Below are 16,720 nucleotides of genomic sequence, written 5' to 3'. Positions count from 1 at the left end.
ACAAGTTTTCCCAGAGATGGGAAACTGCAGGAACTGGTATGAAATACAGCTCCCAGAGAAAAAAGAAAAACAATCACATTCCATGCATTTCACACGGTGTAATTTTACAATAATTTTTTTCCACAAACAAAACATTGGAGGAAAAGATCAGACAGATTTTCTAAGGTAAACAGAGCATTCATCCTTCAGTTCTGTTGTCACTCATTTTTCTAAAAGAAAAAGAAAGTTTAACTACATTAAATATAGAAAGGGTATAAATATTTTAGATATGTAATACATGCATATGTACATATATGTGTAAAATAAAGCACACACAATGGCATATTTTATGGCAATAAAATACCATCCGTGTCCTCTTCTGTCCTCTCCCACAAAACACAGACAAGCCCAAGTCTAAAATTTTTACTACTGAAAATACATATTTGGTGCAAACTAGTCATGTTAAATTAACGTCTATCAATTATGAACTCCATTTGGCACCTGCAAGAGTAACATCTAGCATACCAAGAACATGGAGTTCTGAGTCCATTCAGAAAAAAAAAAAAGTTATTTTGAGGGCGCCACGTCACATGAAGAACACACCTTGCCAGAAAAAAGCTTTATACAGTAGAGACAGTCCATTACTTTGGTGGGAACAGGGGGATGACTTGACATAATTCAGAATAAGGAGATGAAAAACAGGAGTGCATCTCCTGGGAAGTTCAAATATAAAAACATGGCAATATTTTCACACTCTCAATTTGTTCACGTCTGAAAAAAGTACACAGTAACATATACTTAGAATTTCAAATAATGCATGAGCATCATCTTTAGTCATTCTCCCTTTTTAGAATGACAAAGGGCTGAATAAACAATGCAAAGCCTGCTCAGGCAGAAGAAAGCTGAGCATAGTGTTAGCCTAAGGAATACTTTGGAGCATGCAACATTCAAAAAGCAAGCACATCTGCTGTGATAATGCCGAGGGTTTTTTGTGTTTGGAAATAGTTGCTGAATTGAGGACACTTTGTACCTTTGTTAACAGGACCATCTCCTAAATCTTATTGCTATTGCAAAGATAATGACAACAGATAGACTCGTCTGCCCCAGGAGGAAAAGACATTTCAAAGAATGACGCAATTTTATCACAGAAGTCTCAAAGCACTCGGAACTGAATCTTCTCAGCATGTTAATCACAGCACTGGATGGTACCAGGCACTACCCTTCTAAAATTAAAGCTTCCCCAAATTTAGCAAAGAATAATTACTACAAGGAATAAAAATATTGCTTCACTTGTTGGCTAGTAAAATATACGGCAAGTTCACTGCCTTGTATATGGAAGTTTCAAAACCTCAGTTCAAATACAACACTTCCAAACCAATGCTAACTCTGTAGCATTAAAACATACTGATACAATGCTTCAATATATTAACACGCGAGACTGTTCAAAACCATCTTGGAATGAGAATTTCTTCCCATTTCCAATTCACTAATCCTGCTTTTATTAAAGAATGTATTTATCAGTCCATCAGCTTGTTAGTCACCAAAACAGCAACATCATAAGCAACATATTTGGCCCTACACAGAAACATACAGTGATAAATTTTAAACAAGCATTCAGACACGGCTATTAAAAATTTGTCTCACTAAACCACTAGGAGTTCACACACCTAAAATTAGCAAGCTACACTGGATGTAACCAGAGATAAAAATTTCTTCTTAAAAATAGAAATTAAGACTCTATTACAATCTGCAAGGGATATTAATAAAGTGAATTTAACTCTATGTGCCATTTTAAAGCTGCCTTACTAGGCAGTCTAGAAATTAATTGTAGCCTTTTATTTTCCTAAATCTAGACATCAATGTTAAAAAAACCCCACAAACTCAAAACAGTGACAGGGTTCTGTTTTACACATAAAATTACTTTCTCCACTTTTAAAAATGCAAATTCTAACCCAAGTCTTCACTTAAGATTTCAGTTTCCATATTAACAACTTCAGCACAAGTTAATTCAATCGGCATCTGTAACAATGGTATAAGGCTGAACAACCTCTGTTTTCTCATTGCTAGAGAATGACAAAGTGAGGGAAAGCGGCAAGATAAGCTCTGTGCCTGCAGGAACAGGGACCAGTGCTGCAACTCCCAACGTGCTGTCAGTCACAAGCAAGCAGGGACAAATACTAAATACACAGTTACACTTCAGGAGTGATAAGTGTCGGACCAAAATTTCCTTAACTGACAGACCTGATTTGAACCACAGCACTGTAGATAAAGGGCAGAAATTTCCTCTCTCCCCCAGCTCCCTCCTTTCCTCCATTCTCTTCAAAACATCCATTCAGAAATAGCAAAAGCAATTACATATTGAAGATTACAGGGCACATTTTGAAAATAAGACATTACAGTTTTGGGAATTCACTGACAGATCATGCTGAAGAAGCACTTACAAGGGGAACTAATGCATTCTTACTCTAAGGATTGGAATGGAGGAAATTAGAAGATCATCATAAAGACTAAAAGTTTCAAAGGAATTAGGACACAGTATCATCTGTCTTTGGAAGGCCACGTTTATGCAAGTTAAGTTACTTATTTTCTCAGGCAGTCTCTAGTTTGGACCTCTGTCAGAGCCACTGAGTACAAATTCTATACATGCTTTAATACAACAGCAATGCTCCAAGACAGTCTTTCCACCTCAAACTTCAGCCTTCTTCACCCTTCTACCCCCACCACTGTGCTGTACAGGTCCGTTTTTCAGTCTCACCTACTTTACAAAATGAACATGACAGCATTAATACTTGCCAGTGCCTGGGCATGAAATAGTCTCGTATAAACAAGACCTAAGAGTGACACTGAAAACTTACCATACACCGCTTCTTGCCAAGACACAAAGGCTCGCTGCACATGCTCAAACACTACACAACTTTAAAAACTTTTTGAAAACTAGATTCCTGCTCGTTAGGGAGGATTCATTTTCATTGGCAGAACCAGCCAAAAAGGTTAAGGTAGACTGAGGTCTGACAGAGACATGAAGAATAATAAACTGTCTAACATGTCCTATCAGTACATCTTTTGCTGAGGGTTAGGTGATGCCAAGGTGAACTCCTTAAACCAACACAAAAATGTACTGAAAAAATACAGCTTACTTCAAACCCGAAGTAGTACTGTATACACACAAAGGAACAAGTTCAATCACACTTTCCAATGCCACATTCTAAAAATTCCTACATAAATTTCTGCCTTAGGCTTTTTAAAAATCAAGTTCAGTTTCATGCTGAACCTTGTGATGCCTACCTTGCTGAAAAAAAATGAATTTACTTACTTACTTTTCATCAGCAACACCTATAACAAGACAATACCAGCTGTGGCTGTGGCTGTGTGCTCCCAGTTCCTATCACTAAAAGCTTATCTCTTTCTGACTACTTATTCTCATGCTAAAAGTTCACAAATGCCTGTTTTCATTAATGAAATTATTACAAACAGCATCTGCAGAAGCCCTAATCCTGCACCACTGAAACTATCAGTGTAGCTGCTGATTTACTCAAGAGCAGGACACAGCTGACAGGGATGCCCTGGTAGAGTCTCACCTGCTTGCAGCCACAAGTCTCCCACAAGACAACACATGGAAGTTGCTACCAGTCTAATTCCAATTCAACACACACTAAAAGTGCAAATCACTGCCAAAGTTAATGTTACCAGAAGCACATGCTGCTACCACAAGCAGTAAGAGCCCTACAGATTTACAGAAGCAATCTTCTACTTTCTCGCAGTAATGATAAGGTAAACTTAAGATTACCCTCCTTCTTTCCAAGTCACACATTGGTATTTTTTCACCTTTCTTCCTTTATTTAAAAAAAAAAAAAAAAAAAAAAAAAAGCAGCAACTTTTACACAATTTAATTCTGGCTTAACTACACAGAGAAAAAGAATGCATTTCTGTACAGTACTCACAGCAGGAGCACTCTATAATGATCATAATAGAGGCAAAACAGAGAGAAGAGGGGAAAGGAAAGGTAACAATCCTGTACTGCCAAATTTCTGAGCAATGAGAGACCAACATTTTTTTGCATAATGGCAAAGCTGGCAAAAGACAAAGATTAAAAAAAAAAAAATTTCCTAACACAGTACGGTTATGCATAAGTGAAATGGAAGATTCAGTAATATTAAGAATGCACTGTACAAGAGGGAGAGCCAGAAAAGCATTTTGCTTTTCTGCCTAATAAAAAGTAAGTCCCGCTCAAGAATAAAGTTGATTTGGCACAGATGCCTAGATTTTCAGTACATACATCTAGTTCTATAATGCATGAAAAATTGTGAAGCTTGCATCTTTTATGCCGTGTCTGCACTATCCACCGCCACACAGCTATTTAGACTCAATTTAGTCTCACCCAGCTTCAGACAGCCACCTTTACAGGATTTAGTTTAAGCTTCTAAGCTTCTACAAAATCAAGAGAGATCAGTCAGATCACCTGCAAGAGATGTACCCCCTCTCAGCTACAGAGGGTGCCCTATTCAACTGCCTTAAGAGCAAATGCCCAATTTCAAACAGCTACACTTGTGCTACAATTGTGCAAGACACAATTTTGGGGGAAGAAGCACCTACGGCAGATGGCCTTAAAATCAGCCTGATGTGGAAAGCAGGAACGTGCATCCACTCTGTATTTTTGGATCTCCAGGAAAAAAAAAAGTCAGAACTTTTTTAAGTATCCACCCAAATGGCTCATGCTTCCAAAATATGTATTCTTAACAGTATTTACCCAGGTTGGATGCAGCTTTGAGCAACCTGGCCTAGTGGAAGGTGTCCCTGCCTGTGGCAGGTGAGTTGGACTAGATGATCTTTAAGGTCCCTTCCAACCTAAACCATACTGTGATTCTATGACATCCCCTCCCCCTGCGCACAATGGAAGAAATCACATTCTCTTCAGACAGGTTAAATGACTCTCATCACTACACAAGGGCTGAAAGCTGCCACAGTAGCCTGAACCCACATCACCACAGCCTTAGGCTAACATTGTCACTACTGCTCTAGGCTTCATTTCAAAACACAGATTCTCTTCAAGCAAATCACTGAACTTTAACCTTCTCTGACATAACTGCCACACCACATAATGGCACAGAGCACACAAAGATTATTCTAGTTGACTCTCTCAAGTCCCAACAAGAATAACTGAAGCAAGGGCTTGCCTATTTGTTTCAAAACACCACAAGTGCGTGTATCTTCATCGCAAGAGTACTTCTCCAAAATTAAAGAGCAGTTTGCATATACACTGCAGTGTAACTTACATATTCACTGGTAAATGAGAAATCCCACCTAAAGAATACATGAAAAGTAACAACGTAAGTCAAAACATTTTGTGAAAGGACAATTTGTAAGCTACTGCACCTAAAGCCTTGCTTCCCAAACCTAAATTCTGTTATATCATAGCTTCTGGCATCAACAAATCACAAACAAAAGCTTGACACCAAGTTTTATGAATGTCACTAGAGATTCCACTTGATCACTTTCAGATCAAGCTTTGCCAGTTTGCGTCTTATTCATCCTCCTGAATTCCCCTGCAAACTGAGCCTTTCCAGTTCCTTGGTAAAAAGGGAGAAAAAGAGTTCCTTGGAGGAAAAAAAACCGCACAGGAGAGGGGTGCATTTTTTTTTTTCTAAATGTATATTGCAAGACACAATGATGCCCCTCAGGTAGAAATCCATAGGAAACCAGTTTCATAAATATCAGACACAGAAGATTAATAGGATCAACGGGATCTCTCTGCGCACTAGAGAGATAATAATATAGGAGTTCACACTGGAAAGACAGAATGGGATGAACTGGTAATGGCACACCTCCTTTACCAGTAGCAGTAAGCAACTAGCTCTTACAGACAGTAACTCCTTGGTGTTTCCCAAGACCAATTACTTATGAGCACATCCATACAGTTTATGGGAACAAAACACGCAAGGGACAACGAGGAGAGTCTCAGAATTTCTTCATATACCTACTGGCAAACAGAGGAGAAACTCTCACTGATTGTCAAAGCTCTTCTTATTGTCTTCGCTCTTCTTTTCTTAAATCTTCCTCAGGTCTTGTTAATAAATACTCTCTCATCTCCCAGCCTTCCCATGCCTCTGGTACAAAGGCCTACCAAATCCAATCCACTTGCACAGGACAGAAGAGCATGACTCTTGTACAGATCACAGGCCCTCATCAGGACCAGCAGCACCTGCTTGTGATGATGCTGTATATCAGAAGGGCCCAAGTGTTATCCATTGTGTGAATTCATGCATGAAGAAAGGGTTCCACTGTAGAGACCTTCACGAAAAGCTGAGCAGGACAACAACTTAAGGTTATAGCAAACTCACTGTGAACCTTCTGAGCCCATTTTAGCACAACAGGAGACCAGCAGCTACTGAATCAGTCTGCTGCCATTTACTACCCGGCTTTAAAAGAGACTCCTAAGAACATCCCTTTAACTCTTATCTTAGGAGCAGGCTGCCATCCTTCTTTTGTTCATCAAAGTGAAATTGTGTAATTTGCTCCAAAAAAAGACTGATTACAGGTGACAAGATGTAGCCAGATTTCTTCCTTAAGGTATGGGAGGGGGGAATGAACAAAGATAACTGCTTTTTCTGTACATGGCAGGGAAGCAGGAAGAAAGAAATCAGAAGTCTGACAAGGTGAAGAGATACTTTGCTGATCTGACAACAAATATCAAGGAAAATCATGACACAGAACTGTTATTCCTGCCAAAACCTCTAGTAAAACAAAGATTCCTAACATAGTAAGAGCCTCACACTCCCATATTATGCACATACACCAGTAACTGGAGTGCTACCAAGTATAGAAGCATTTCATTTTCAAGTCATCTCTGTGAAATCAAGAAGTGAAACAAGAAAATTACATCTGGCCTTTGAAATAAATTTTTAGCGTGATTCTAGCCAAGTCCATATTTTTCACACTTGCTTCAACACATTGCAGATTCTTATTAGCGGTTTAGGTACAAACCGAGAAAAAAAAATAAGCCAGATATATAATTCAAAGTGCAGTCAAGTTTATTTTACCAGGCCAAAGAGAATCCAAAGGCATGTAATACAGGATGCATCCTCTTCACAAATGTACCAGAATGTTATTGGTTAAACAGTAGAATTGAGGCAGGTATGAGAAGAATGGGTTCCAGAAGTTGACATCTAACAAGGCTTTCCTGCAACAAAATGCCTTAACAAAAAGGCTTATCAGAGGAGCAATGTACACTTCTTGCTTAACATTTTTACTGTATTTAGTCACTCTCACGCTAACAATATTTTATTATCTTTTCTTCCTTTGCTTTTTTTAATGTGTGCCCTGCCTCCAATCCAAAGAAACATTTCTCCTGTCCTTTCCTGGTTACTATAATTCTCAGATTTGAACTCATGTTTCTTCTAGACTTACATTCAGTGTTGACTGCAGATGGAATTCTGTGTCTCACAGCATCTACAACATTTAGACATTTCTCTTAAAAAGAAATAAGAAAAGATAAAAAGATGAGAGAGAGAGTCAGAGAGGAAGTGGGAGTGACTCCATTCTGAGCAGATCACATGAAGTTCCACCTCTATTCCTCCTTCTGTCATGTCTCCCTGCTATCCTCTCCTTTCCTTGCTACTGCCCTGACCATGCCTAAAAGCTGCTGAGAGCTGCGCAGTCACAGCCACACACTTCCCCTGCCCCTCAGTCCTGGGGCAGGGAGTGAGGAAGCTTGGCACTGGGCAAGGTGCAGAATCTGTAAGTACAACCACAGTGTAGGTGAAGGAGCTCCATGCTAGCGTGCTGCTAATGGACTCAATACAAGATAGCTCTCAGCAGCTTTGGCAAAGCTGGCAGAGTCAAGGTGGCAGCCTGCAATGCTGCAGACTCAAGGAGAAGCTGTGAAAGAGTGCAAAACCAAAAGTCTTCTTTGGCCCTTCTTAAGCAAGAAGAGTTCCTCACACCTGATCTAGACAACTCTCACTCAACTAGATCTGTTCATCTAGTTTTTCTAACACTAAATGTCTTTTTGAGACTAGTACAGGGTTTGATCCTACTCTGTTCCAAAGCTTCCACCTTTCCTTGCAGCTGTCTGCAGCCTTCAAACAAAGCTTCTTGTCTACTGTAATCCAAAACAGTCAAGCAAACAGCCACCTCCCGTTTGATGTAAATTCATCTCCCCGGAAGCAAGAACAAAGCAGTAAATCTTCAGAGGTCCTTAGCATACCTACAGTACAGTATGCTACTACGCTGTACTGCCCTGAAGTAGAAACATGTTAAGAGTCCGTTCTAATTGGTCTGTCAGTTTGGTCTTCAGGCATCATTCACCTGTACAGACATGCTGGTATAAAGCAGCACATTTTCTGCATATTTATATCATTTTGCATTTGAACAATGATCACTAGCTTAATTGTAATTTCCGTATTACATGTACTGGAATAACTTGGAATAAAGGAGGAGTGAATCCTGTAAAACCAGAGAAACTTGCTACATCAACTTAGCCTAAAACAAAGCTTCTCGTCCTGTCACAGTAATTCTTGCAGTTCACACCAAAAGCCCACATAGATTTGAAAACTAATAACCCACAGACCCCAAAGCACTGACTCCACATTTCCTGTAAGCTGTGTTACTTGCTTTTTTGGCGGTGGTAGGCAGTACTAGGTTTTTCCGAAGAACAGAGGACTTGCACTTCCACCAGCCCTGTGCAAGGCTTTGTCTTGCCTTGTTAATCAACACCTCCTGTGCATATAAACTGACTCCAGAGCACTGCAGTCTTCCCTATCTTTAAAACACCAACTTCCTCCATAATGCTCCACCTTCAACTGAAAAGCCTTGCTTTAAACACAGGATTAGCAAGTCAATAGAAAAAAGATCTTATTTAATGCTTGAGAAGCCAATGGTGTAGTAGTAAATGTGGGTAGCCTTTTTGAAAGCCATAGCCCTATTAACTTTAATAAAAATCCCATGACATAGATAATCAGAGCATTTAACTGTTGCAGTCCTTAGGTGCACACACACACACACACTGCTCTTTTTGTCACAACCAATGCCAGGAAACTAAACAGCTTTCCATACATTTAGCCAAACCCACTACAAGACCATTTATTTACAAAACAAAAAAAGAATATGCACCTACACCATCCTGGTTTAAGCTAGATGAGACTGTAATATGAACTGGAAGTAGCATCTACCATCCTGTAAAGAACACTTGATACGTAGAGAATTTCCCATAAGGCTGTTATAACTCATCTCAGATTGGTTCCATCAGCCACTAATGTCAATCAAAAGTTTCCAAGCAATTCAGCACTACTTGGATCACATTTCAGTCTTCATTCAATAGCACAATAGCATTCCCACCTAACTTCATCATCCAGAGCTACTGAAACCAAAATTTACAAAGGTAACTGTTACTACACTGCACACAAACAGGTAAACCAAGGAAAAGGTGCCTCCTGTAGTAAAGGTTAACTAAGAAGTATTGAGAATTGATGACTGAAAATACATATTTTATACCGAAGGTCCATTCAAGTACACCATAGCCTCAGTGTTCAATACAGAGGTAACTAAGAAAATACTAGTGGCAGTGGTTTCCATAATTTCTGCACTGTGGAATTTTATCCAGTTGCAACACCTAAACAGAACAATGACGAAGCAGGCCAGCCCTCAACATTATTAAGCTTTTCTGCAATTTTTTGGAAAACAAAAAGCCTCATTTCAGCTTTCTACAATAACAGCACCACAATTTGTAGCTATTCTTTATACCTCAGCCAGTAGAGGCATTCCTCCACTCTCACCCTTGTCCCTAAATTGAAGCTTAGATTTTGTATGACGATATAAAAAACTGCTTAGAGGAGTTCTCACTTGCTGAGTGTCTGAAAAAGGTTAAGCTGCACAGCTATGAGCCGTTCCAGGTGTATACCAGGTCCCATATGTCAAGGCTTTAGAACAGCACGTTTATTTTTGGCTTTGCATATTAATTCTCCACTCTTCCTTCAGACTAAAGGAAGAGCAGAAAACTTTCAATAGTAAAGATATTTGCAACCTTCATTAGCAATAGTGCAAATGCTCTTCAGCAAAGTTTCTCTATCTGGATACATAAATGAAAAGTGAGAATTATGTTCCTCCATTCTCCAACACTACATAGAAACTCCTCTCCCACACAGGTCTTTCCCAAACCCACACTCACTGTGGGGGTGAAGATGAAAGCTGCACACTTGCTAATGGTGCAAAACCAACTAAAACTGGACAACAGGTAGTGCTAATCTTTTTTAGCCTGGACAATGTTAAATCCAGCCAAAACCTTAAAGGGTCATCCTCTGTGCAGACATTGTGCCAGGCAGTGCCTAGTTAAAGCCTTACCTATGGAGATGATGACGACGAGCAAGCTAGCGATCTTGAGCTGTTGGCATCCCCCTACATCACCACTCGCAATCTGACAGAAGGACAGTTACATGTCCTTCAAAAGGAAAGCAAACCAGAAGGTTGGTGATTTTCCCCCAACGACTTTTTTTTTTTAATATACGTAACGTTTTAAATGTGATAATAGACGCCTCAGTCCTGTAAGCAATACCACCCACTGCAATAAGGATGACTCAAAACAGGGAAGGAGAGACTGTACAATCTTCGGAGACATGAATTTTCCAGGTGGAGACCAAAAACTGTGAAAGGTGTAAGTATAAAACTTTCAAACCTAAAAATCAGCTTACACCTTAAGAAGAACATGCATCCCCACTTCCACTTGCTGTTTAAAACTGTCTTCTTGGGTTGGAAGAGCAAAGATGGATTGGATGAAAATACAACCTTTATGGCTTATAAGTCTACCAAAGAGGTTCCCCTTGCAGGATAAGGTGAGCACAGCCATACTATACTAAGCTGTACAGCAACAATTTTCCCCTTTATTTCATTTGACAAAAACAAATTACACCTAACATTGACCTTTAGCTTTTAGATGTATTTAATCCCAAAACTCAAAAGTATACCAAAAAAGATACCAACTCTGTAAACTTCCTAACATTTCCTTCTGGCATCAGCACAAAAATTAATTAGTTACAGTTTTCCAAACAGTTCTACAATGACAAAATAATCAAAACATGGTTACTGTTTTAAATTAACAAACCAAGCTTTTTTTCAGTTCTAACCAGCTAATCTGTCTTTTTGGGTTCACATTACAATTATGGCTTCCCTCTCTTATTCCCCAACACCCCTGCGTCATGCAGCCTACCCTCTGACAGGTTTCACACATTTCTAGATACACTGTAGATTTCAAACCAATGTCTGGAGGTCTTAACAATATTCTGTCCCATCAAATTATCCTCATCTTATGTCAACACATGGGGGAACTGTGGGAAAAGTGTACGTAAGTTCTTTGAGCACAAAATATCTGGAGGTTTGGTTACAAGTCACAAAAGTGCAGAATAAGCATTTCTTCTACACTGATCTTTGCATTTAAAGGAGCACCAGGAAATTGAATCTCCCTTGCTCCTACAACTGCAACTACTTTTGGGCAGACGGGTTTTTTTGTTGTTTGGTTTGTTTTTTGTTTGGTTGGTTGTTTTTTTTAAGTTTTTAATCCTCCTAGGTCCCTTTATGTTATTTCCTCTAAGGGTACTAAAGATTTTAAGAAATAAAGGGAATTCAAGGACAGATGATGAAAGTGATTAGAGGCTTAGAAAGACTTCCCTATGAGAAGAGATTATTACAAAGAGTGCCTCGCTTATAGACAAGATGAATGGGCAGGATCATAAGAGAGACACTGAAAATGAGAAGAGACATTCCACAGAATGTTTTTTCACCAGTAGAAAGCAAGTTGATTTCTGTATTCTTTTTTAGCGTGAGCCTTTTTGTGTGCATGTGTGATCACGTAAGAATCAGTTCATGCACAAAGCAGTGATTCTACCATTAGTCTCACTAAGGCTGAAAGCGGATTGAAATTAAGATTCCCTATTTGTTAATAAATACACCACATCTGTTCCAGGCAACATTCTTTTGGTTTTAAATAAAGGAAGAATTCTTACCATTTCAAATAAAAGTCTACCACTAACAAAAAGAAAGTTCTGAATAGGCTCCAATGCACAAGAAATGATGTAACTGGAACTTCCCACATCTCTCTTTAAAGCATCTGGTTCTTGTTAAAAGCAGGACATATCTCTGCATAGACTTCTGATGGGATGCAGTAAAGGAACTCATGTGTCTTATTTGTACTAGAAAAGGATTTTTCTCCTACAAAGCCCTATGTATAAATTTATAATTCTGATGAAATGTGGGGGATTCTTATTCTGTAAAGGGTAAGAGATCAAGAGTGAAGAGCAATGTCCTGGTAAGCAGCAAAAAACCCCCCACATCTACACAGGTTTCCAAGGTCTAAATAAGACAACCTGGTGAGCATTCAGAGACGACAGCTTTAATAGAGCCTTGAAAGGCAGTTCTGACACTATGCTCTAGAAGAAAAAGACAACATAACAAGGCATAAGTTAGCATAGCCAAGATAGCTTGAGTATCAGGAATGTTACTACTGCAATTGCATAGATCCCTGCATGGACTTACTGCTCAAGAAGCACGGTGTAGCCAGAATCTGAGCACCTCTAGTCTCCCACAGTACTTGCTGCAAAAACAAGTCCCTTAAAGTGCCATAACACCCTTCAGCTGTCCTGCAAGCTGCATTCCATCAAGAAGAACAGCACTTGGTGCATGACAGGTAAAAATGCAACCCTTGTTCCCAAATCTTCTCCTATTTCATGGCTTAGGTCCCGATTTTGAAAGATTTGGATTAGTTTTCCAAGTGTTGCAGGAATCAACTAGCAGTGGATGTGAAGCACAGTGAAGCTGCAGGAACTGACATTAGCAGAGGTGAACGGAAACATTTTGCACAACTGTATTGTGCACACTGATTCCGCCTGTGCCACCAGAGTGAGCTGCAGTAATCCAGACTGTAGTGACCAGATAGTATTGAGAAGCAGAGGCAGGAAAAGCCTCCTGGGAGGGTACCCTTCTTAAAGCTGGGGACGGATGATTCACCAGAACCACGGTAATGACACGACTGTAAATCTATACCCGATTACCGAAACTGTAAGGCACTGATACCCTTACACTACAGCAATAGTAGTTTCATGCCTCACTCTGTGCTGCTATGCACAGCACAGCTTGGCTCTCTTGTGACTCGTTCAAGGCAGGGAACAGGAATCCAGCCTCCCTCAGAATACTTTGCCTCCTTAGGCAGCAATGACTCCTCCGTGTTAAGAATGGCTCAGCTGTTGTTCATTGAAGTATCTGCTCTCTTTCAGGCACTGGGAACTTTGCACAAAACGTGACGCAGTTCATTAGAGAGTTGTTAGCAGAGCTCAGGATATCTTCTATTTCAAATGGCCTCAAAGAAGAAGGTATTGAACAAACCTGTTGCCTTACACTGAAGGAGCTTTTTAGCTGCAGCAGGAATTTTAAAATCCTTTTCTCCTCAGATTCTACCATTTACAAACTCAGAAGGCTATATTCACAGTATGTTGTTCTAGCACTTCTGCAAACTTAATTTGATGATGCCTTCCTACAGTATATACTGCTGCAATCTTGGAATTCTTGCCTGTCCATTGAGAAGGCTTCACTTTCTTGTAAGCAAAATCCTCAGGTGGGCTTGAAAGACACAGACACTAACCTCTAGGGTTGGAGAAGTCCTTCAAAACATGCCCATCTAAAAACTGGACTCAATAGCCTTATACAGACTGAGATCCAGCAACTACTTTGATACCTCTCTTTTCCACAGGCTTTACTAAATGGATCTCACCGTACTTAGTGCACATGCTCCATATCCTGATGACAAAACCAACCCCAAGACTTCCCTCACACAAGCAAGCCTCCCTAGTTTGTTCAGGTTCTCTGGCCATCCTCCCATCAGCTCTGTATTGCTGCATTCACACTCTGCGTTGTTTTTCTCCATGGATGTTTGGAAATGGCAGCTTCAACTCCAGCTGCTCTGATATCAGTTTTTTATTCAGTCTCTAAAAGAAAAACAGCATCCTGCTTTCTTGCTTCTTTCCTACATAATACCACCAACTGTTGCTGCTCCAGTACCTGACCATTTCCATCCTCCCGGTTAAAGCAGTAAGAGGAATGGTGAAGTTATCCAGGCAATTTACCCCTGAAAAATTCCTATTTGTCTGAAATAAGCACAAATGGTTTTAATGCAGGCTCTTGCCATCATCTGGAACACACAACCTGCAGCTACCACCTCTAGCAATTATATCACAAGTTCTGTGATACTTGACACAACTTGTAAAGCCCAAACCCTGGAGCAATGCAATTATATACAACTCTACAAACTTTGTTTACAGAGTTATATTTCCAGTTCTCATGGTCACAGGCAGGGAAGGAGAGACTAATCCTGATTATAAGAAACCCCAAATCAGAATGCTTTCATAACATCGTCTTAAGCATGATTTTTTTTTTTTTTTTTCAATACACAGGTACAATATGCAACACAATGTTAGCCATGATACTTTATGCTTTTAAGCAGATCTGTTAGATTATAGAGCTGAGACTTCAGGTTTAACTCTTAAAATACACCAAAAAACATCCTTGAAGGTATGCAATTTTCTTCTGCTAGGTTGCACATTATTCTTACAGCAAGAACAACGAAGAAAAACTAGTCAGTGCAACTTTCAAAGAGAAAAACAAAGGAAATACATAAAATTTTTAAGTAGGTTATGACTAGCATGTGCACCTGCTTACAGAATGAAGAGCAGTGCAGACTCCAGTACCAAAGCTACAGTGTATAGGGTTACCTATTTTTAAAACATTTCATTATACAGCAACAATCCAAAGAACATCATCTTCTTTCCAGCAGTGTCAATTAATAGGCTGGAGGGATGGAAAGTACTGCTAATGTGCAGTACACGAAAAAAAAAACAAAACCAACCAAACAAAACAAAAAAAAAAAACCCAAAACTAAAACCTCCCAAGAACCCCTCCACAAAAAACCCAAAGCCAGTCTTCTCTCACAAATAGCTAATCCCTACACTTCAAACTGTAAAGCTCATTTATTGACACATGAAGGATCTCACCTTAGCAGAGAAAAGAAAACAGAATCCCTGCCAATATCCCAAGTCAGCTAGAGCAACCTCCTTTTACATCTTCCTGCAGCACATGGGAAGAGGTATTTGTTTTACACCTGTTCGAGCTGAGAATTTCGGCGAGAATTTGAAATCTGTGCGTTACCTAGAGCCAACTGCTTTCATCAGCAGAACAATCACCACAAAGGTTATTAAATATATGACAGGATTACGAGCGTTGCCTATACATGTTTATCACATATTGTACAAACAAAACATCAAAACAGTAAGACAAAGATGAACTTGCCAGCAGACCATCCCATAGAGCCATACGTCATGGATACACAGTATATGCTCACTTTATCCCTAGCACACACAGACACACCTTTTCTGTCAATCTCCATCCCTGCCACAAGCCTTCTTGCAAGTAACTTCAGGAAGGGAACCGTAACCATTCTCTGCTGCCAGATACCATCACCCCATCCACAGTTTATGACACAGACCTTGAGAAACAAGACCAAACCCAAGTATTCGCCAGTGTGATCTAACCACGCAGTCACTTAATTAAATAGTCGGCGCTGTGGACTTTGCTGAGTAAGTTCTCTATCACTCTCGCCTCCAACTAGTTTCTATTGGGGATGTATCTTGAACATCGGTTTCTGTTATGTCAACAACCAGTTTCATTTCGGTTTCCTATACCGAAAGAGTATTTCGAGTAGGAATATCAAAGTACAGATTAAAAAAAAAAAAACAACCCTTCCCTTTAGATAGACAACCTAGCAAACGCAGAGACCTCTTGAGCAACACGCTACAGGTTGCCGGTCGCCTCCCAGCCCGGCACCCACCCCCACCACCCTCTCCTCCCCGCAGCCCTCACCCCCTTTACCCGCATTTTGCGGCGCCGGTGCCGCTCCGGGTCCGAGTACGTCCTATCCACGGCCAGCGCCGTGTCGCTGCCCGGCATGTTGCCCCGCCGCCTCCGCCTCAACGGCGCCCGCCAAAACCCCCCGCGCAGGTAGGGGTCCCGCCAACGGCCGCCCAACCGCCAGCCCAACGGCCGCGGGACTGAGGGGGCCCACGGCTGCCGTCGCCGTGCGGGAGGGTCGGGCACGCCCTCCGGGCGTGCCCGGCCCTCCCGCACGGCGACGGCAGCGGCTCCGCGCTTCTCCTCAGCCTGCACACCCGGATTAACCCCTCGGCGCCCCTGTTCCCGCCGCAAGGGGCGAGGCGGGAGGCGGCCGCGCGTTGTGGCGCCTCACGATCGCGCCGTGAGGGAGTCGGGGCTGTGGGATTTTTCCCCCGCCCTCTTCGAGAAAAGGAGAGGGGAGAAGAGGGTGGGAGCGAGCTTTAGCCAGGGGGAGTGGGCCATAAATCGCGCTGCTTTTTTTTTTTTTTTTTTTTTTTAAATTTTGAAGGCTGAGGGGGGCTGCAGGAGCTGGGACGTGGATGATTTCCGAGAGGCATAGCTGGACGGAGGGGTGACAGCCCCATTCCTCCTGCTGACAACCGCTGCTTTGGTTCGGGCTTTTTCCTAAAGCTCCAGCTCTTGGAGGGAGTTACTGTCCAGCTAAACCCAAGCAGCCATCTCTACTTCTGTTAAAACAAATAGAAACCCTGTGGCTACAACGAAACCTCACAAAACACAGCACATCCTAAAGGTTCGAAAGTCCAACGGGGAAAGAAAGTAAGAAACCCGAAGTATTATGTACGTTGTCTTTCTGGGGCAG

The 16,720-nt window shown here is 41.0% G+C and overlaps 1 protein-coding gene across 1 annotated transcript in view; it reads right to left on the bottom strand.

The window, feature by feature from the left end:
- Positions 1–15,957, bottom strand: part of TMCC3 (transmembrane and coiled-coil domain family 3) — a 46,579-nt gene extending 30,622 nt beyond the window's left edge. Inside the window, exon 1 of the mRNA XM_086470947.1 lies at positions 15,880–15,957. Within this exon, the coding sequence (XP_086327073.1) occupies positions 15,880–15,957 (78 nt within the window). The remainder of the gene's footprint in view (positions 1–15,879) is intronic.
- Between the last annotated feature and the right edge of the window lie 763 nt (positions 15,958–16,720).

Source organism: Leptosomus discolor, chromosome 1 (assembly GCF_034619465.1).
Source record: "Leptosomus discolor isolate bLepDis1 chromosome 1, bLepDis1.hap2, whole genome shotgun sequence".
NCBI lineage: Eukaryota > Metazoa > Chordata > Aves > Leptosomiformes > Leptosomidae > Leptosomus > Leptosomus discolor.
Note: the sequence above shows the minus strand (reverse complement) of the source record. Positions and strands in the feature narration are given on the sequence as shown.